Genomic DNA, 21,400 nt, shown 5'->3' on the forward strand with positions numbered 1-21,400 from the left:
TCAAGCAAGCAATGACTGTAGAAACTGATCTAATTCTCATATCTAACTTCCACCTTCCCTTGCATTAAATATTATACATTTTATCCAATAGCTTTATCATTTTTTACTTCACAAACCTTTACTAATTGTCACTTGCTTAACTAACCTTTTAATCATGTTTGAAGTTAATGTGTTAATGTGTAAAGCTGTGTAACTGATTTGTTTTTAACCACTCAAGATTCAGAGGTCTAAATACAAACTTATATAATTTAATAGCTTACACGCCACTCTGAAGACCTGCTTGGTGTGTAATTGTGACAACCTAGGCTATCTAGCACTTCAGTGTGTATTCTGCAGATGGAGAAATTGTCAGAATATATTAGGCTTGCGTTGAGTGGATTGAAGCTATCTAAGTGTCAGTTCAGACAAAGCTTTTACCACTGCCTGCACAAGAGATTGATTTTTTTTTCTATTGTCTCATACTTACCTGTAGTTATTTGATGAAATAATAAACATGAAATAATGTTTATCAATTAAGCAGTCAGTCACCTAAGTGCTAAGAAATTGAAACAGCCTTTTCTTTAAAATACAGATTTAACAAGAAACCAAAAAGAGGGCTACAGTATCTGCAGGAACAAGGAATGCTTGGGACTACACCTGATGATATTGCTCAATTTCTACATCAAGAAGAACGATTAGACACAGTAAGCAGTTAAACGTTCAGTTTTCAGAAGGAAAGTTGATAAAACTATTGAGTGTCTTCACAATGTTCCCATTTATTGCACTTTTTAAAACAAATTGTACTTTTACATTGAGCAGTTTTCCAAAGATGTACTATATCTCTCCAATGAGTTGAAGATAGACACATCTCCTGCAGTGGACTAAAAGTTACAAGATTAAAGTTGCTTTTTTAACATAGTCATTGGCCTGAGTCCAAGTGTAACACTCTTTTGAATCAAAAGAATTTGCAAAAATAGGATATAATGGTCAAATGCAGAAAAAGACCCTTCAACCCTTATTGCTTGTTTTGGTCTTTAATGGGAAAATATGATTTGTCTTATTCATCCTTCTTAGCAGGACAAATTATATTGCCTTTAAACATTTGTCCAGTCCCTTTTTGAAATGTTTACTAGTAGCCCTTAACTATCAGTTTACATTTAATAAAATCTTAACTTTGCAAACATTCAGCAGTAATCCTCCTGTGTTGCTGAGCGAGTCATCTCAGTCATAGCTTTTCTTGGAAAAGCTGTCTGTATTTCACAGTTCAAAATTACTTTCTGATCATTACTTCTACAGAACTGAGAGCTAAAATCTAGTTTTTCTCCACTTTCGTATCCAAATTCCCAAATAACAATGTGACAAACCTGCATCACAGTATTCTATTTAGAACATAGAACATTACAGCGCAGTACAGGCAATTTGGCCCTCGATGTTGCGCCAACCTGTGTAACCAGTTTGAAGCCCATCTAACCTACACCATTCCATTATCATCCATATGTTTATCCAATGACCATTTAAATGCCCATAAAGTTGGCAAGTCTACTATTGTTGCAGGTAGGGCGTTCCACGCCCTTACTACCCTCTGAGTAAAGAAACTACCTCTGACATCTGTCCTATATCTATCACCACTCAATTTAAAGCTATGTCCCTTCATGCTAGCCATCACCATCCAAGTAAAAGGGCTCTCACTGTCCATCCAATTTAACCCTCTGATTGTTTTATATGTCTCAATTAAGTCACCTCTCAACCTTCTTCTCTCTAATGAAAATAGCCTCAAGTCCCTCAGCCTTTCCTCATAAGGCCTTTCCTCATAAGACCTTCCCTCCATTCCAGGCAACATCCTGGTAAATCTCCTCTCCTTTCCAAAGCTTCCACATCCTTCCTATAATGTTGCAACCTGAACTATATGCAATACTCCAAGTGCGGCCGCACCAGAGTTTTGTCCAGCTGCAACTTGCAACATGAGTTTTTGCAGCACAGAGCAGCGGGAGCTGGGTGCAAGTGAAGTCAGAGTGCAGAGCTGGTCGGGAAGGTAAGTGATTGTTATTTGAGTGGAGAAGGAACCCAAGACACGACACATGTAGTGTCTCCCACCCTCCCTCCTTCGCTAACCTAAAAAAAAGGACTCAGTCGGCTGAACAGGTAAGCTACTTAGTGTTCTTATTTTGGAGACTAAGTGTAGAGTTATGGCAGCGCAGGCAGTGGAATGTTCCTCCTGCAGGATGTTTGAGGTAGGGGTGACCACTGATGCTCCTGCCGACTTCATCTGCAGTAAGTGCAGCCAGCTCCAGCTCCTCACAGACCGCATTAGGGAACTGGAACTGGAACTGGAACTGGAGTTGGAGTTGGATGAACTGAGGATTATTCGAGAGGCTGAGAGAATGACAGGTAGAAGCTACAGGGACACAGTTACGCCAGAGAACAGAGGTAGCTGGGTAACAGTTAGAGGTGGGAAGGGGAGGAAGCAGGCAGTGCAGAGATCCCCTGTGGTCATTCCCCTCAACAATAAGCATACCGCTTTGGATACTGTTGGGGGGGGGACAGCCTAGCAGGGGTAAGCTGCAGTGACCGGGTCTCTGGCACGAGGTCCGGCTCTGAGGCTCAGAAGGGAGAGGGGGAGAGGAGGAGAGCGCTAGTTATAGGAGACTCTATAGTTAGAGGGACAGACAGCGGTTCTGTGGACATGGGCGAGACTCTCGGGTGCCAGAGTCCAAGACGTCTCGGACCGTGTCTTCAGAATCCTTAAGGGGGGAGGGTGTGCAGCCAGAAGTTGTGGTGCACATTGGCACCAACGACATAGGTAGGAAGAGGGGTGGGGAGGTCATTCAAGAGCTCAGGGAGTTAGGCTGGAAGCTAAAAGCTAGGATAGACAGAGTCGTCATCTTTGGGTTGTTGCCCGTGCCACGTGACAGTGAAGCAAGGAATAGGGAGAGAGTGCAGTTGAACACGTGGCTGCAAGGATGGTGTAGGAGGGAGGGCTTCAGGTATTTGGACAATTGGACTGCATTCTGGGGAAGGTGGGACCTGTACAAGCAGGACGGGTTGTACTGAACCAGAAGGGCACCAATATCCTGGGAGGTAGGTTTGCTAGCACTCTTCGGGGGTGGTTTAAACTAATTTGGCAGGGGGATGGGATCCAGACTTGTAGTCCAGCAAGTAGGTTAGCTGTTTTTCAGGATATCCAAGGATGTAGGGAGGCTGTGGAGAAGGTAGCACTGACAGGGAATACTTGCAGACACAGAGATGGGTTCAAGTGTGTATACTTCAAAACAAGAAGTATCAGAAATAAGGTGGGTGAACTTAAGGCGTGGATCGGTTCTTGGGACGATGATGTTGTGGCCATCACGGAAACGTGGATAGAAGAGGGACAGGAATGGTTGTTGGAGGTTCCTGGTTACAGATGTTTCAGTAAGATTAGGGAGGGTGGTAAAAAAGGAGGGGTGTGGCGTTGCTAATTAGAAATGGTATAACAGCTGCAGAAAGGAAGTTTGAGGGGGATCTGCCTTTGGAGGTAGTATGGGCTGAAGTCAGAAATAGGAAAGGAGCAGTCACCTTGTTGGGTGTTTACTATAGGCCCCCCAATAGCAGCAGAGATGTGGAGAAACAGATTGGGAAACAGATTTTGGAAAGGTGCAGAAGCCAACGTGGTAGTAGTCATGGGTGATTTCAACTTCCCAAATATTGATTGGAAGCTCTTTAGATCAAGTAGATTGGACGGGGCGGTGTTTGTGCAGTGTGTCCAGGAAGCTTTTCTAACTCAGTATGTGGCTTGTTCGATCAGGGGGGAGGCCATATTGGATTTGGTACTTGGTAACGAACCGGGACAACCAGGACTTGTTAGTGGGTGAGCATTTTGGTGATGGTGACCACAATTATGTGACTTTCACCTTAGTTATGGAGAGAGATAGGTGCGTGCAACAGGGCAGGTTTTACAGTTGGAGGAAGGGTAAATACGATGCTGCAAGACAGGATCTGAGGAGCATAAGTTGGGAGCATAGGCTGTCAGGGAAGGATGTCGTTGAAATGTGGAACTTTTTCAAGGAACAGATACGACGTGTCCTTGATATGTATGTACCGGTCAGGCAGGAAAGAGATGGTCGTGTGAGGGAACCTTGGTTGACGAGGGAGGTTGAATGTCTAGTAAAGAGGAAGAAGGAGGCTTACATAAGGTTGAGGAAACCAGGTTCAGACAGAGCATTGGAGAGATACAGGATAGCCAGTAGGGAGCTGAAGAAAGGGACTAGGAGAGCTAAGAGAGGGCATGAAAAATCTTTGGCAGGTTGGATCAAGGATAACCCCAAGGCCTTTTATGCGTATGTGAGAAACATGAGAATGACTAGAACGAGGGTAGGTCTGATCAAGGACAGTAGTGGGAGACTGTGTATTGAGTCAAAAGACATAGGAGAGGTCTTGAATGAGTACTTTTCTTCAGTATTTACAAATGAGAGGGACCATATTGTTGAAGAGGAGAGTATGAAATGGACTGGTAAGCTAGAGGAGATACTTGTTAGGAAGGAAGATGTGTTGGGCATTTTGAAAAACTTGAGGATAGGCATGTCCCCCGGTCCTGATGGGATATATCGTAGGATTATGTGGGAAGCAAGAGAGGAAATTGCAGAGCTGTTGGCAATGATCTTTTCGTCTTCACTGTCAACAGGGGTGGTACCAGGGGATTGGAGAGTGGCGAATGTTGTGCCCCTGTTCAAAAAAGGGAATAGGGATAACCCTGGGAATTACAGGCCAGTTAGTCTTACTTTGGTGGTAGGCAAAGTGGTAGGAACCACTTGGTGGTAGGAAAGGGTACTGAGGGATAGGATTTATGAGTATCTGGAAAGACACTGCTTGATTAGGGACAGCCAGCACGGATTTGTGAGGGGTAGGTCTTGCCTTACAAGTCTTATTGAATTCTTTGAGGAGGTGACCAAGCATGTGGATGAGGGTAGAGCAGTGGATGTAGTGTACATGGATTTTAGTAAGGCATTTGATAGGGTTCCCTATGGTAGGCTTATGTGGAAAGTCAGGAGGCATGGGATAGTGGGAAATTTGGCCAGTTGGATAGAGAACTGGCTAACCGGTCAAAGGCAGAGAGTGGTGGTAGATGGTAAATATTCAGCCTGGAGCCCAGTTACTAGTGGAGTTCTGCAGGGATCACTTCTGGGTCCTCTGCTGTTTGTAATTTTTATTAATGACTTGGAAGAGGGAGTCGAAGGGTGGGTCGGTAAATTTGCAGACGATACGAAGATTGGTGGAGTTGTGGATAGTGAGGAGGGCTGTTGTCGGCTGCAAAGAGACTTAGATATGATGCAGAGCTGGGCTGAGGAGTGGCAAGTGGAGTTCAACCCTGTCAAGTGTGAGGTTGTCCATTTTGGAAGGACAAATAAGAATGCAGAATACAGGGTTAACGGTAGGGTTCTTAGTAAGGTGGAGGAGCAGAGGGATTTTGGGGTCTATGTTCATAGCTCTTTGAAAGTTGCCACTCAGGTGGATAGCGCTTGTAAGAAGGCCTATGGTGTATTAGCATTCATTAGCAGAGGGATTGAATTCAAGAGTCATGAGGTGATGTTGCAGCTGTACAGGACCTTGGTAAGGCCACATTTGGAGTACTGTGTGCAGTTCTGGTCACCTCACTTTAGGAAAGATGTAGAAGCTTTGGAGAGGGTGCAAAGGAGATTTACCAGGATGTTGCGTGGAATGGAGAATAGGTCGTACAAGGATAGGTTGAGAGTGCTAGGCCTTTTCTCATTGAAATGGCGAAGGATGAGGGGTGACTTGATAGAGGTTTATAAGATGATCAGGGGAATAAATAGAGTAGACAGTCAAAGACTTTTTCCCCGGGTACAACAGAGTGTTGCAAGGGGAAGGGTGGAAGGTATAGGGGGGATGTCATGGGTAGGTTCTTTACCAGAGAGTGGTGGGGGCATGGAATGCGCTGCCTGTGGGAGTTGCAGAGTCAGAATCATTGGTGACCTTTAAGCGGCAATTGGATAGGTACATGGATGGGTGCTTAAGCTAGGACAAATGTTTGACACAACATCATGTGCCGAAGGGCCTGTTCTGTGCTGTATTGTTCTATGTTCTATGACCTCATAGCTCCAACTCAAAACCTCTACCAATAAAAGCTAACATGCTGTATGCCTCTTGACAACCCTATCAACTTGGGTGGCAACTTTCAGGGATCTATGCACATGGACACCGAGGTCTCTCTGCTCATCCACACTACCAAGAATCTTACCATTAGCCCAGTACTTTGCATTCCTGTTACTCCTTCCAAAGTGAATCACCTCTCACTTTTCTGCATTAAACTCCATTTCCCAGCTCTGCAGCTTATCTATATCCCTCTGTAACCTGCAACGTTCTTTCGCACTTTCCACAACACCACCGATTTTCGTGTCATCCGCAAATTTACTGACCCATCCTTCCACGCCCTCATCCAGGTCAATTATTACAAATGACAAACTGCAGTGGCCCCAAATCCAACCCTTGCGGCACACCACTAATAACTGAAGTCCAGGATGAACGTTTCCCTCAACCACAAATAACCCTCAATCCCATGCCTTTGTATTTTCTGCAAGGTTTTGTAAGTAGAATGCACCATCCTGTAAAAAATGAATATTAAAAGCATCTCCTGAACAATGCAAATAGAGGTGAAAAGAAGGCAGGAATTCAAAACAATTATGATCACTGGGGAAAACTGTTGGAACTAAAGGCTCACAGATTTCCTGGACCTGATGGTTTGCATCCTTAGGGTCTTATAAGTAGCTGTAGTAATAGTAAGTATGTTGGTTGTGATCTTCCAGTGCTCCCTAAGATCAAAGTCAATGAGAACTGGGGGAAACCTTTTTACTGTCTGTGGTAATGTAATGCAAGGACCTGCCTTAATGTTAAAGAGGTCACTCTCATTCACCTCACCTCTCAAATTTAGCTCTTAGCTTCAGATCCAATCATGGAGAAATCATCCTGGCAAAACTGAGCATTGGCAAGCACCATATTTGTCTGTAAGTGTCTCAATAAATAGCATTGTCACTGGCATCAGTGAGAGTAGGCTGATAGGGCAATAATTGCTTGGATTAGATTTAAAATGTTTCTTGGAGGCTGGGTGATTTTCTATTTTGTTGAGTAGGTCACTGTGTTGCAGCGTTGATGCAGGTGCAGCTAGTAATTGAATACAGTTCTGAACCCACAACGTAGTTAAGGTTCACAGTTCAAATTGAGGGTACTTTCAAAGTGGCAGAAGTGAGGACTGCAGATGCTGGAAATGAGAGTTTTGATTAGAGTGCTGCTGGTACTTGCAAAGTGCCCTAGCTGAAGCAGCTGCAGTTACTTCATTCAGTGAGTAGTTTAATCAATATTTTTTAAGCCAGCACCGCTGATTCATTGTAGAACATGAGCCAGTATAATTACATGTGATTGCACTAAGTTTGCAAATTAAGCAGACCTGAAGACAGCTGCTCATCACTGTGTAGGAAGATGCAGTATGTGAACTAAGGAATTTGATGAGTAAGTAAATTCTGTGCTGCAACACAGGTTCGGTCTAAACAACATAAAAACAAAAATTATAAAGTAGCAAAAAAAAAGTTTCCAGATGAGGAGCTAATGAGAATAGTGAAATTTCAGAAGCACCTTACCATGCAGAGAGAGCTATCCACGATTGTCTGATCCATAACTTGTAAAAATCCAGATGTGACATCACTGAGCAACAGATAAATAATTGGTTGGTGAGGTTTTGCTCATCTGTCAAAACTTCTGCACTTTTTTAGTAGTTATGATGAAGGGTAAGTCTAAAGCAAAACTATAATGTTGTGAAAGGTAATAGTTCTGAAACGGTTAATGGGGGCGGCACGGTGGCACAGTGGTTAGCACTGCTGCCTCACAGCACCAGAGACCCGGGTGCAATTCCCGCCTCAGGCAACTGTCTGTGTGGAGTTTGCAAGTTCTCCCTGTGTCTGCATTGGTTTCCTCCGGGTGCTCCGGTTTCCTCCCACAGTCCAAAGATGTGCAGGCCAGGTGAATTGGCCACGCTAACTTGCCCGTAGTGTTACGTAAGGGGTAAATGTAGGGGTATGGGTGGGTTGCGCTTTGGCGGGGCGGAGTGGACTTGTTGGGCCGAAGGGCCTGTTTCCACACTGTAAGTAATCTAATCTAATCTAATCTAATCTAATGCTGAAGACTGTCATCACGACTAGCGTGGGGACTGACACAACAGCTCTGCGTCTTGAAAGAAATAAAACTTCCAGCTAGGTCTCCTCAGTCTTTGTAACATGTTTATTATGCCAATGTAACTTGTTCAGTATTGCTATTGTGTCATCAACCACATGTTGTAAGACAAATGCCTCTTCCCATTAGACCACCAGATGATATTTTTCCCAATAGCACTAGGCTGACAAAGGCCTGTAGATTCAAACCTAAAAGCATGACAGTGGTTACAAATTTGTTTTATGTGAGCAAGAATCCAGCTTGTACAAAATTGTAGACAAAAGTGAGTACTACAGATGCAGAAAATCAGAGTCTAGATTCGAGTGGTGCTAGAAAAGCACAGCAGGTCAGGCAGCATCCAAGGAGCAGGAAAATCGACGTTTTGGGCAAAAGCCCTTCATCAGGAATGAAGGCAGGGAGCCTTCACCACTGTGGATTTCACCGGTTTTCCCCATTTCCCTTCTCTTTCTCCCCACCCCCCACCCCCACCTTACCCCAGTTCGAACCTTCCAGCTCAGCACCATCCTCATGACCTGTCCTACCTGCCCGTCTTCCTTCCCACCTATCCGTTCCACCTCTCTGACCTATCACCTTCATCCCCACCCCCATCCACCCATTGTACTCTTTGCTGCCTTCTCCCCAGCCCCACCCCCCTCCCATTTATCTGTCCACTCTGGAGTCTCCCTGCCTTTCTTCCTAATGAAGGGTTTTTCCCAAAACATTGATTTTCCTGCTCCTTGGATGCTGCCTGACCTGCTGTGCTTTTCCAGCACCACTCTAATCTTGTGCAAAATTGTGCCGGTCATAGTCTAAAGATTCAGTGTAGCTGTACCATTGCAACAAGTAACATCACAGCAAAGTTGGAAGTTATTGATCAGTGTGTATCTACTGTAAGGATCTCAAGTAATTAGTTCCTTCACTACTTTTAAGAAGGCTGTCAAAGTAGCTAGATCATATAAAAAAAGTATTACATGACTTTGAAGTATCTGTCTTCTCAGCACAAGAGGAGGAATTGATTGATGACTAAGGGTGAGTAATTTTATTTTCTGGTCTCCAGATTATACTTAACAGTGCATAGGTAAGCTTAAGGAATGTCTGATAGCTCAACTGGGATGGAATGCCCATCCTCTGGCATTGGGGGGAACGGGTAATCGTAAGCATTTTATGTAGCTGAGACGAACATGGGAAGGCAGTGTCACCCATTGAAACTCTGACTTCTGGAACTGAAGTGATGCTGAAGTCACTAGGGAAGAGTGATCTGATGACTATTGATGCTTTTTATTATTTGTAAACTTGACTTCTAAAGTGGACAGGACCATGTATAGAGTCATAATGTCATACAACACAGAAACAACTCGTCCACACTTACCAGACATTCCTACCTAATCTAGTTCCATTTGGCCCATGTTCCTCTAAACCCTCCCTATTCATATATGGATCTAGAAGCCTTTTAAATGTTGTAATTGTACCTGCTTCCACCACTTCATCTAGAAACTCATTCCATACATACACTACCTTCTGCGTGAGAAAATTACCCCTCCTTTTTAAATCTTTCCCTTCTCACCTTTAACCTGTGTCCTCTAGTTTTCGACTCCACCGCCCCTAAGAAAAAGACCTTGGCTATTCACTCTATCCATGTCCCTCATGATTTTATAAACCTCTTAAGTCACCCCTCAGTCTCCAACACTCCAGGGAAAAAGGCTCCAGCCTGTTCAGTCTCTCCATGTAACTCATCCCCTCCAGTCGCAGCAACATCCTTGTAAATCTTTTCTGCACCCTCTCCAGTTTAACATCCTTCTGATAAAAGAGGACCAGATTTGTATGCAATATTCTAAATGTAGCTTCACCAATGTCCTGTACAGCTGCAGCATGACATCCCAACTTCTATGTTCAATGCACTGACCAATGAAGGCAACTGTGCCTAACGCTGCCTTCCCATCTGTTTCTACCTGCAAATCCACTTTCAAGGAAATATGCATGTGTACCCTTAGGTCTTTTTGTTTGGCAAAACTCCTCAGGGCCCTACTATCAAGTATATAAGTCTTATCCTGGTTAGCCATAACAACATGCAACACCTCATTTATCTAAATTAAACTCCATCTTCTACTCCTCGGCCCATTGGCCTACATGATCAAGGTTGCGTTGTACTGAGATAATCCCCACTGGCTACTGTTTTGGTGACATCTGTGAATTTACTAACCATTCCTCCTATATTCACGTCCAAATCATTTATACAAATGACGCAAAGCAGTGGGCCCAGTACTGATCCTTATGGTGCACTGCTGGTCATTGGCCTCCAGTCCGAAAAGCACCCTTTTACTACCACCTTCAAACCAATTTTGTATCCAATAGGCTTGCTCTCTCGATCCTATGTGATCTAACCTTACTAACAAGTCTACCATGTGGCAGCTTGTTGAACGCTTTGCTAAAGTCCAAACCAACAACGTCTACCAGTCTCCCTTCATCAATCTTCTTTGTCACCTCTTCAAAAAACTCAATTAAGTTAGTGAGACATGATTTCCCATGCATAAAGCCCATGTTGACTATCCCTAATGAGTCCTTGCTTTTCCAAACGCTTTACGTTTACTTTGTCTTTCTGTAATGTATTTCGTTAAGAGGGAACCCATTAGTCTTCAACAAAAACAAAGTGCTGGAGAAACTCAACAGGGCAGGCAGCATCTGTGAAAAGAAAAAGTGAACAGTTCATGTCCAGAGACATTCACCTTGTTTCACTTACCTTGGATGTTGCCAGACCTGCTGAGTTTCTCCAACACTTGCTGTTTTTGTTTCCAACCTGCAACATCTGTAGCTCTTGGTTTTGTTTTATTGATATATAATTATATTTCACTGACTGAGCAAGGAATTTTAAAGTAGAAACCGGTTAACCCTATATTGATGTTTGAATGTTTTGTATGTTATTGATTTGGAGGTGTGAAATCAATAATATACAAGCTATCAGGTGACAAAGGGGCAGCACTCCAAAAGCTAGTGTTTCCAAATAAACCGATTGGACTATAACCTGGTGTTGTGTGATTTTTAACTTAGTATGTGTTGAAGGTAAAACAATTGAATTGTTAGTTCTGATATTTGCAGTAAGACCATCATTCTTGTATTGTGTAAAATAGTTTGTTTCTTTTCATTTCGTAATAAAATCATCAACTGTGACTCTGTTAAAAAGAATGTTGATAGGATCTTGCGCATTTGTTCAGTGACTGATTACAACAGTAAACAAGTTGCAAAATTAAACATACGGTCTGTCAAGCCAGATTTCACTCTGGAATCTGACTTGTCCAATATTGTCCAGTTTGCCTGGGAATCATGGCAGGAACTACAGTGCAATACAATTTTATATTGTTTTAAAATTATGTAATTCAATCTGAAGCAGGGACTTAGATCTAAATAAAGGAAACTGAGAAGGTATGAAGGGCAAGTTAACAGCATTTAGGGTTAGCAAAGAGCAATGACTAACTGATAAAGAGGAAGTAATGTTAATTAGCAAGAAGCATTAAAAAGCTTTTTTTAGGTATGTACAAAGGGAAAGATTGGTAAAGACAAATGTGAGTCTATTACAGGCAGACAGGCAATCTGAATTGTTACAGGGGAAAAGGAGGTCCTTAGGCCTATCATCTGATTGGGCACTCAACATAGAGTTATGAAGGAAAAGTAGTGTTTGACAAGCTTGTGGAGGTTTTTGAAGGATGCTACGAGTATAGTAGATCTTGTGTATTTTGACTTTCAGAAGGCATTTGATCATGGCCTTCATAGGGTAATAGACAAAATTAGAGCTTATGGGATAAGCAGTAATATACTGTCGTTATTTGAGAATTGGTTAGCAGACAGAAGGCATCTGGAATAAATGGGTCATTTGCAGTTTGGCAGGCTTTAATGGATGGGGTACCACAAAGATCAGTGCTTGTGACCCAGCTGTTCACAGCCTTGTGAATGGTTTGGATGTGGGGATCAAATACAATATTTGCAAGGTTGAAGACAACACAAAACTAAGTCGGGAATGTTTTTCATGAGGGTTATGCAGTGAGGGATTTGAGATTCAAAGAGGCTGAGTGAATACTATAAGAACATGGCAGATGGAGTATGTGAGATTGTCTACTTTGGTAGAGAAATCTCAGGCACAGAGTATTTCTTAAACAGTGAGAGATTGGAATGTGTTGATGCCCAAGAAATGTACTTTTTTTGTATGTTAAAAGTTAGCATGATTTGTATTTCTATAAGTTCTGTTAAGAGGGAGAGACAGTCTTAAACAAATCAAAGTGTGAGAGAAATGACCACATTTTGTCAGGCACAACATGCATACCTAATTACACATTGAACTGCAAATGATATGCCGGTCTTTATAACAAGAGGTTTTGAGTGTATTTATGAAGATGTCTTTGTTTAGTTGTTGAGTAGAACCATTGTGAGACTGCAGTTGGTGTATTGTGTGCAGCTTTGGCTCCCTTACCTAACAAAGGATATGATTTTCTATAGCTGGAGTGCACCAGAGGTTCACCCCCCTGATTTCTGGGACAGTGGGACTGTGAGGAAGGATTGGGGAGATTTGGACTGTATTATCTTTTGAAAGATTTTGTCAAGGGCAGCCTTCAAATGGTAGAGGAGGAAGCCAAGTATAAATCCTTATTAGACATAAGTGGTAACAATGTGGGAGCAGAAGAGTTCCTTGCTAGCGATTCTCTCTATTAAATGGATAAGAAAGAACTAAGAAATAGCTGTTCCACCCATTTATTGACATTTTTTGAGAAGGATAATGTGGTCAAATGGGTCAAGAAGGATGAAGTTATTTCTGAGACTAAGTGCTGTTTCAGTCCTGTGGCAGAGTGGAAACCTGATTGGAGGGGTCCAAAACTGGAGTTTCAGGATCGATGAGAACAGATTTGACAGGTGATAACACATCTTAAAAATCTTAGGGAGGAGAGGTTTGAGACTGGACAGTGGTTTGCAGGAATGTTAGGATTGAGGATTGTTTTTGAGTTGAGGGATGATGAAGTAGATTTGAAGAATAGAGAGTCATCAGCAATATCTGCGAATGGGGATCACTAGGATAAGATGTTGGATGACCAGTAGTTTAATGGGAATGGCATTGAGGTAACAAGACAGTTATTATGGATGAGATGACTTCAGAAAGGCATGAAGTGATTTCGGAGAAAACTTAGTGACGAATATATGTTCAGAGATAAAGTAGAGAAAGCTTTAGAGAAATATGAAGAAAAAATTAACTTCTCATGAGAAATGTGCTGGTGAAAATCACAACAGTATTTTAGTTACTGATGTGGACTTCTCTACATAATATTAATTTAGCTTTTTGTGTGTTTTTTAGACTCAAGTGGGTGAATATGTAGGAGATAATGACAAGTTTAATAAGGAGGTTATGTATGCCTATGTGGACCAGTTGGACTTTTCATCAAAGGATTTTGTCTCAGCTCTCCGTATGTTTCTGGAGGGTTTCCGTCTTCCAGGAGAAGCTCAGAAAATTGATCGATTAATGGAAAAATTTGCAGCCAGATATCTGGAGTGTAACCAAGGGTAAGCAGGTGTTTTTATTATGCATATAAATTTGTTGTGTTGAGTAAGACTGGTCATCAAATCATAAAGTTTTGGTACGATACATTTTCTTGGTGCTTTTTTCTCCCTAGGCAAACGCTTTTTGCTAGCGCAGATACAGCATATGTTTTGGCATATTCTATCATAATGCTGACAACAGATCTTCACAGCTCACAGGTAAGCTCACTTAAATAAGAAAATGTGACGGCTTTTAAAAAGCATTTTGGGGTGCATCAAATTTTAACCTTTTGTAACATTAGAAAGTTTAATGCCATCTAAATTTTGAAGAATATAGTTATTCTGGATGTAAGTTTTCTCGCTGAGCTGAAAGGTTCATTTCCAGATGTTTTGTTACCTTACTAGGTAACATCTTCAGTGGACCTCATGCAAAGCGATGCTGAAAATTCCTGCTTTCTATTTATATGTTTGAATTTCTTTGGGTTGGTGATGTCATTTCCTCTGGTGATGTTATTTCCTGTGGTGAAGTAACTTCCTGCTCCCTTTCTCAGGGGGTGGTAGATGGGGTCAAACTCGATGTGTTTGTTGATAGATATCCGGTTGGAATGCCATGCTTCTAGGAATTCTCGTGCGTGTCTTTGTTTGGCTTGTCCTAGGATGATGTATTGTCCCAGTCGAAGTGGTTACTAGTGAGAGAGAATCATGTCTTTTTGGTGGCTAGTTTTCTGCCTGTTTGTCCAATGTAGTGTTTGTTACAGTCCTTGCACGGTATTTTTTAAATGACGTTAGTTTTGCTCATTGTCTCTATAGGGTCTTTCAAGTTCATTAGCTGCTGTTTTAGTATGTTGGTGGGTTTGTGGGCTAGCATGATGCCATGGGGTCAGAGTAGTCTGGCAGTCATTTCAGAGATGTCTTTGATGTAGCAGAAAGTGGCTAGGGTTTCTGGAATGTGTTTTGTCTACTTGTTTGGGTTTGTTGCTGAGAAATCAGTGGACTGTATTCATTGGGTAAAAACAATGACTGCAGATGCTGAAAACCAAATACTGGATTAGTGGTGCTGGAAGAGCACAGCAGTTCAGGCAGCATCCAACGAGCGGCGAAATCGACATTTCGGGCAAAAGCCCTTCATCAGGAAATATTCCTGATGAAGGGCTTTTGCCCGAAACGTCGATTTCGCTGCTCGTTGGATGCTGCCTGAACTGCTGTGCTCTTCCAGCACCACTAATCCTGTATTCATTGGGTTACCTATTCTTTTTGAATACACTGTGTAGGTGATTTTCCTCTGCTCTGCATAGTTCCTTTGTGCTGCAGTGTGGGTTGGCTCATTGAAATAATGTTCTGATGCAGCTTCGTTTATGGGTGTTGGGATGATCACTTCTGTAGTTCAATATTTGGTCCGTATGTGTTGTTTGAAGTTCCCCATTGGCTGTTTGCTCTACTGTGACATCTAGGAATGGCACTTTGTTGTTGCTTTCCTCCTCTTTAGTGAATTTTATGCCAGTAAGGCTATTATTGATGGTCTTGAAGGTTTCCTCTAATTTGTTTCGTTTCGTAATGACAAAGGTGTCATCGACGTAGTGAACCCAGAGTTTGGGTTGAATGGTTGGCTGAGATGTTTACGCAAGTCTCTGCATTACTGCCTCTGCTAAAAACTCTGATATCAGAGATCCTACGGGTATTCCATTGGTTTGTAAGTTTTGTTGTTGAAGGTGAAGTGGGTGGTAAGGCATACCTCCACTAGCTTGCTGATATTCTCCTTGTTGAGGAAGTTAACTATGTTTGGTGTATGTGTCTTTGGGTCTTCTAATAGTGTAGTCAGTGTTTCTTTGGCCAGGTTAATGTTGATTGAAGTAAACAGGGCTGTTACAAGAAAGGAGACCATTATTTCACCCTCTTCTATCTTAGTGTCTTTGGTCTTCAGGGATTCTTGGGTGGACTGGATGGAGTGGCATGAGCCTTCTATTAAGTGTTTTAGTGTTGTAGCTCCTTTACCAATCTGTAAGTTAGTGTTCCAGGTAGCGAGACTATGGGTCTCAGGGGGGCTCCTGGTTTGTGAATTTTGGGTAATCAGTAGAAGTGTGGTGTGTTGGATCTTTCTGGTTTCATTTTTTGGAAGTCGGTCTTCGCATGAGGTCCACTGAAGATGTTACCTTGTAAGGTAATGAAAGCTCAGTGAGCAAATCTACATCCAAAACCTCAACCTGAGCTACAAACCTTGTCAAAACTTGCTAATATAGTTATTCTCTTGATTTTAATAATTATGCTGTACATCTCTTATGGAAATATTTATGTGGGTATTTCTGTTTAAGCATTTTACTCCATAAATCAAATTAATTACATTGCTACCGCTATTCCTTTCTTCTCCTTTGGAGTTTTACTTAATAGGGTGGTGAATGTTGATTGCTTGCGCGTTCCTAAGTTTGCGTTTTTGATTTAATTCTTGTCCTTTACTGGAGGTGCTCGAGAGAATCTAGAATATTGAAGTGCCTTATGAGAATTGGATATGTAAATAGGAAGAGAAATCATCAAACATTAATTGGCTTCCTTTTGTTTATATAGTTATCACTGGCTCGGCCAGCATTTATTGTCGATCCCTAGTTTCCCATAAGAATGTTGTGGTGAGTTGTCATCTCCAACCATTTGGTGTATTTAGACCCACAATGAAGTGAAGGGGATTGGAGTTCCAAGAAAGCAAGTTTGACGGCTAAAAAAATTTATTTTTTTTAAATTAGGGGTTGTTGAATTAGGCAGCTTTGAGGATCCATATCATTAAATGGATTTTCATGCCATTACATTTCGAGGATAGATGGGTACACTATTACTTGTTGGCAATGGTCAATGTTTGGCATTTGAGTGATGTGAAATGTATAGTGTAACAATTCCACCAAAGTATTTTTCATTACTTTGAAACTTTGAACATTGCAACTTCAAAAGTGCTTAGTGGCATTATTATAATGCTCATCCAGTTATTTTCCTGAATTTATTTCATCTCACTGCAAAACAGATTCATGCTTTAAAAAGATTCAAAGGTCATTGTCAGCTGTTTGTTTCAGTTAGTCCCATCATTGTTGTCTTCCCCTTGATATTTCTTGTCTCCACCAATATGGATTCTACATCTTCCAAGCTAAGGTCATTTCTTGCCATTGTACTTAGTCATCTCATTCTAACAGAGGTAGCCTGCCTATCTTTCTTGCCTATGTTTTTGAAAGGTCACATACCACTGTATATTTAGTTCCCAAGCTTGATCTCCTTGGTTCCCCCTGAATGGCTGTTCCTTGCAAGCTTAAACAATGTTCGTATGTGATTCAATCCAAAGGATGTTGCAACTAAGCTTCATTATTAATCCAATCACCCACTGCCCAAACCCCTCTCAGATAAGCCTATGTATATCCTTTTCTTCCAACCTCTCTTTGTTTTGCACTCTTGCATTCTCTATTGAATTAGTGCTTCCCTCTTCTACATATGAGTCAGCATCATTAGGTTGTTATTCAGGAAGTAACCTTGTGCCTGATTGGTATATATTGCAAGCAAGTCTTCAATAAAATATGATTTAAATTATTCTTTTCTGCTCATTGACTTGAAAAGGTTAAGAATAAAATGACAAAAGACCAGTATATTAAGATGAATAGAGGAATCAATGACAGCAAAGATCTACCTGAAGAATATCTATCAGCTATTTATGATGAAATAGCAGGAAAGAAAATTTCAATGAAGGAGACGAAAGAGCTTGCAATCAAGTCCTCCAAACAGAGTAAGTGAAATAATGACCCTCCATTCTAAATTATTCTGTTATCAATATAATTTTCTCAGTAAAGTTTCTTATGTAAAGTAATAGTAGAGCTTGTAAAACCATAAGGCATTGCAGGAGAAATAATGGCCAGCATTCCATTTGCCTTCCCTCTTACCCGATAAACTTGGATGCAACCTATTCATGCATGAGGGCTCCCAAAATCCTTTATTCTGCAACCTTCTGCAGTCTTCCTCCATTGAAATAATATTCAGTTCTTCCATTCTTCCTACCAAAGTACAAAACTTCACATTTCCTGTATTCTATTCCATTTCCCAATTATTCAACCTGTCAAAAACCTTCTGTAGATTTTTGTTGTCGTCCTCATTGCTTGTTTTCCCACTTACTTTCGTGACATCCACATGTACCTCCCTTACCTAAATCATTCGTATATATTGTGAATAATTGTTGCCCCAATACTGCTGTCTTTGGCACTCCACTAGTTATAGGTTGCCATCCTGAAAATGCTCCTTTCCCAACTCTGTCTTTTGTTATTTAAGCAATTGCCTATTATATACAAGCATCAACCATGGGCTCTTATTACTTTGCCTTATACGTGGTACTTTATCAAATGCCCTTCATATTTTTTCATTCCCCTTATTGTTTCTGTTTGTTACCACCTCAAAGTATTGTGATAAATTGGTCTGACGTGATTTCCCTTTCATGAAGCCATGCTGACTGTGCTTGATATATTATGTATTTATAAATGCGGTGTTACTCCATACTTTATAATAGATGTTAACATTTGCCCAGTGGTCAGTGTTAAGCTAACTGGACAAAAATTACTTAGTTTTAGTCTCTCTCCCTTTCTGAGTAAGTGTTACATTGGCAGTTTTCCAATTCTCTGGGACTTCTTGAGAACCTAAGGATTCTTAGAAGATTATTACCAGCGCATCCACTATCCCCTTTAATTCCTTTAATGTCCAAGGATGCACTCAGTCAGGTCTGGCAACCTGTTAGCCTTTAACCCATTTGTTTCTAGTGATTGTTATTTGTATTTATTTCCTTCCATCTTCCCCCTCCCCATTTTGCCCTTGATTCTTTAGCATTTCTGAAATGCTATTAGTGTCTACTACTGTGAAAAATGATGCAAAGTATTTATTCAACTCCTCTGCCATTTCCTGGTTCCCCATTGTTATTTCCAACCATGTTGTCTGAGGGGGTCTATGTTCACTTTGTGCGCTTTGCTTTAAATATATTTTTTATAATTTGCTAGCTTAGCCACAAAGTTTATTTTCTCCCTTACATGGTCATCTTTTGTCATTTTTTTTTTTAAAACCTTTTCCATTACTCTACACTACCAATAATGATTGTATGATTGTTCTTTCAATTTAATACTGTCTTTAACTTCCTTGGCTAGCCATTGTTGGTTTATCTTTTGCTCCTTCCTCACAGGGATGTGAATCATGAACTATTTTCTTAAATGTCTGGCATTGTTCATCCAGTCCACTCCAGCTAATTCTACCTCAGTATTTGCCCTTATTTTAGTTCAGCACAGTTGTCTCCAACATAAGTTTCTCATTCTCAACCAGAGTTCTAAATTAAACCATGCTTTGATCACTGATTTCTAAGGGGTTTTTTACCCAGGTAATTTATTAAATCCACCTCATTACATATTAGCAGATTTAAAATAACTTGATCCTTTTTTGGATCCACCGCATGTTGCTCCAGGAAACCATCGCCACATAGACTCAATGAATTGTTCCTCATGGCTACCTCAGATTAGATTTTCCTCATTAACTTGCGGATTAAAGTTACCCATGATCAATGTACTGTCCTTTTTCCATACCCTCATTATGTCTTGATTTATTCGTTATCTTCCAATATAGTCTTCTAGTCCAACCAGTCGTCATCCCCTTGATACTTCTTATTTCCATAAATATGGATTCTGCATCTTCCTAAGGTCATTTCTTGTTGTATTTATTCCATCTCATACAAACAGAGCTACCTCACCACCATTTCCTTCCTGCCTGTCTTTGTAAATGGAGTCATACCCCAAAATATTTGGTGGCTAGCTCTGATCTCCTTTCAACTTTGTCTTTGTAATAGCCATTGACCTCTATGTATGCTGTTAATTAAATCATTTTGCACTGAATAGGTTTGAGACCACCATGTTATAGACCAAAGCAAGCTTACACCTCAAGTAACCAACTCAAGCTGGTGATGCACTGTCGAAGGAAATACTGTTTGCTTTCTTGGGACTTTGCATGCTGAGATCTGTTTGGAAAATAAATAATAATTGTCTTATGGGTACCAGTTTGCAATTTTTTATGACTATATTTAAATCAAGTGAATTAGTGATGATAATGTCACTAATCCAAATTGTACGAGGTAAGTCAACTTGAAAACCCCATTCAGTGCTCAGTTATCTGATTTTATAAAAGATAATATTGTCATTCAAGGAAGATGTTTTAAAAGATTAGACTCTTAGTTTTGCAGTTGACCTCCAGGTAGGATTTCAGTTGATGTCAGAATCTTCTAAAACAGAATTCATGTGATCTTCATGCACATACATATTCTTTGCTTTCCCTCTTATGACATAAAGGCTACTAAAGTACTTTATTAGGATCACAATGGACAGGGCTGTTGTCTTTTCATGCTGACAGTTCTTGCCAGAGTTGTGTCTGAGTTTCTTTTGCCTGAGAAATTGGAAGCCACAGAAACCTACTTTTACCCTAATAAAATATCCCAACAACCTTGAGGGGAGAATTATAAACTAACATTTCATGCCAAGCCTAAAACAAGATTGTCAGCCAGATTGCCAAATGTGTGAATAAAAAGTTAAATTTTCACTCGTGTCTAAAGCAGTAAAGGGAAGTGAATTCCTGAACTTAATATCTAGGCATTACTACAAATGATCAAACAGTTAACTTCAGGGAATCTCAAAAAGCCAGAATTAGATGAGCACCGATATTGCGGCATAAATGACATTTTCAGTGGCAAGACGAGTCGGAACAGGGGAAAGTCAAGTAACACTATGGAGATTTAAGTGCTTGATCTTGCTGAGACTCCAGATATGTTGGAATTTCATGTTTGAGTCAAACACAGCACCAAACTTAATCTCAGACAGTTGCAGGGAGAGGGATAGCATCAGTAACTAGGCAATAACGTTTGGAGTTGGGCAGAAACTGATGGGTTTTAATCTTCCCAATATTTATTTGGAGAAACTTTTTGTGTATGATAATTTTGCTACAGTGGAGAATCAAGGGAGGTGGTAATGTCATTGACATACATGCGAAAATTAACACTGTGCTTTCAGATGATGTAGCCTAAGAGCAGCTTGTTGATGGGAAGTAGGAGAATATCAGGAATAGACACCTGGGGGACATCAGCAGTAATATTGCAAGAGCAGGAGGCGAAGGCAGTGCAAGAGATATTCTGGCTTAGGTAGCTAAGGAAAGGAACCAGGTGAGAATGGTACAAGCCAATTTCTGAAGTATGATCCATCACAATTTCCTTCTACTGAAATGCAGTTGTGTAATTTTGTTTTTTGTAATAGGTTTTAATGTGTCGTCATCTGAGTAAGTATTTTGTAGAGGCTGAAGTTAAAAAGAAAGCAAGTTAGGGTTTTATTTTACAGTTTGTTTATTCTTGGAATGTCCACATTACTGGCTGGGCCAGCATTTATTGCCTTTCCTTACTTGCCCTTGAAAAGTGGTGATGGGCTGCCTTCTTGAACCACAACAGTCCATTTAGTGTATGTAAATTCACAATGTCATTAAGGAGAGAGGTTCTGGCAGGGCAATATACTAACAAGTCAGAATGGTGAGTGGCTTAGAAGGGCACTTGTAATTGGTGGTGTCTTGACTATTGTGGATCAAACACATCAATCATATTTTAACAAGAGTGGCTGGCAACTATCATAATTGAAAGAGGATCAGAAACTGAACCTTTATACCATGCATATTTGTCAGGAAATTGTAATTT

The 21,400-nt window shown here is 40.9% G+C and overlaps 1 protein-coding gene across 3 annotated transcripts in view; it reads left to right on the top strand.

The window, feature by feature from the left end:
- arfgef1 (ADP-ribosylation factor guanine nucleotide-exchange factor 1 (brefeldin A-inhibited)) overlaps positions 1 to 21,400 on the top strand; it is a 192,469-nt gene that overhangs the window by 119,774 nt on the left and 51,295 nt on the right. For all 3 annotated transcript variants that reach the window (XM_072571482.1, XM_072571483.1, XM_072571484.1), the window contains 4 exons: positions 572 to 683; positions 13,505 to 13,710; positions 13,821 to 13,905; positions 17,272 to 17,437. In XM_072571482.1, coding sequence (XP_072427583.1) covers positions 572 to 683; positions 13,505 to 13,710; positions 13,821 to 13,905; positions 17,272 to 17,437 — 569 coding nt within the window. The remainder of the gene's footprint in view (positions 1 to 571; positions 684 to 13,504; positions 13,711 to 13,820; positions 13,906 to 17,271; positions 17,438 to 21,400) is intronic.

This window comes from Chiloscyllium punctatum, chromosome 5 (assembly GCF_047496795.1).
Source record: "Chiloscyllium punctatum isolate Juve2018m chromosome 5, sChiPun1.3, whole genome shotgun sequence".
Taxonomy (NCBI): Eukaryota; Metazoa; Chordata; class Chondrichthyes; order Orectolobiformes; family Hemiscylliidae; genus Chiloscyllium; species Chiloscyllium punctatum.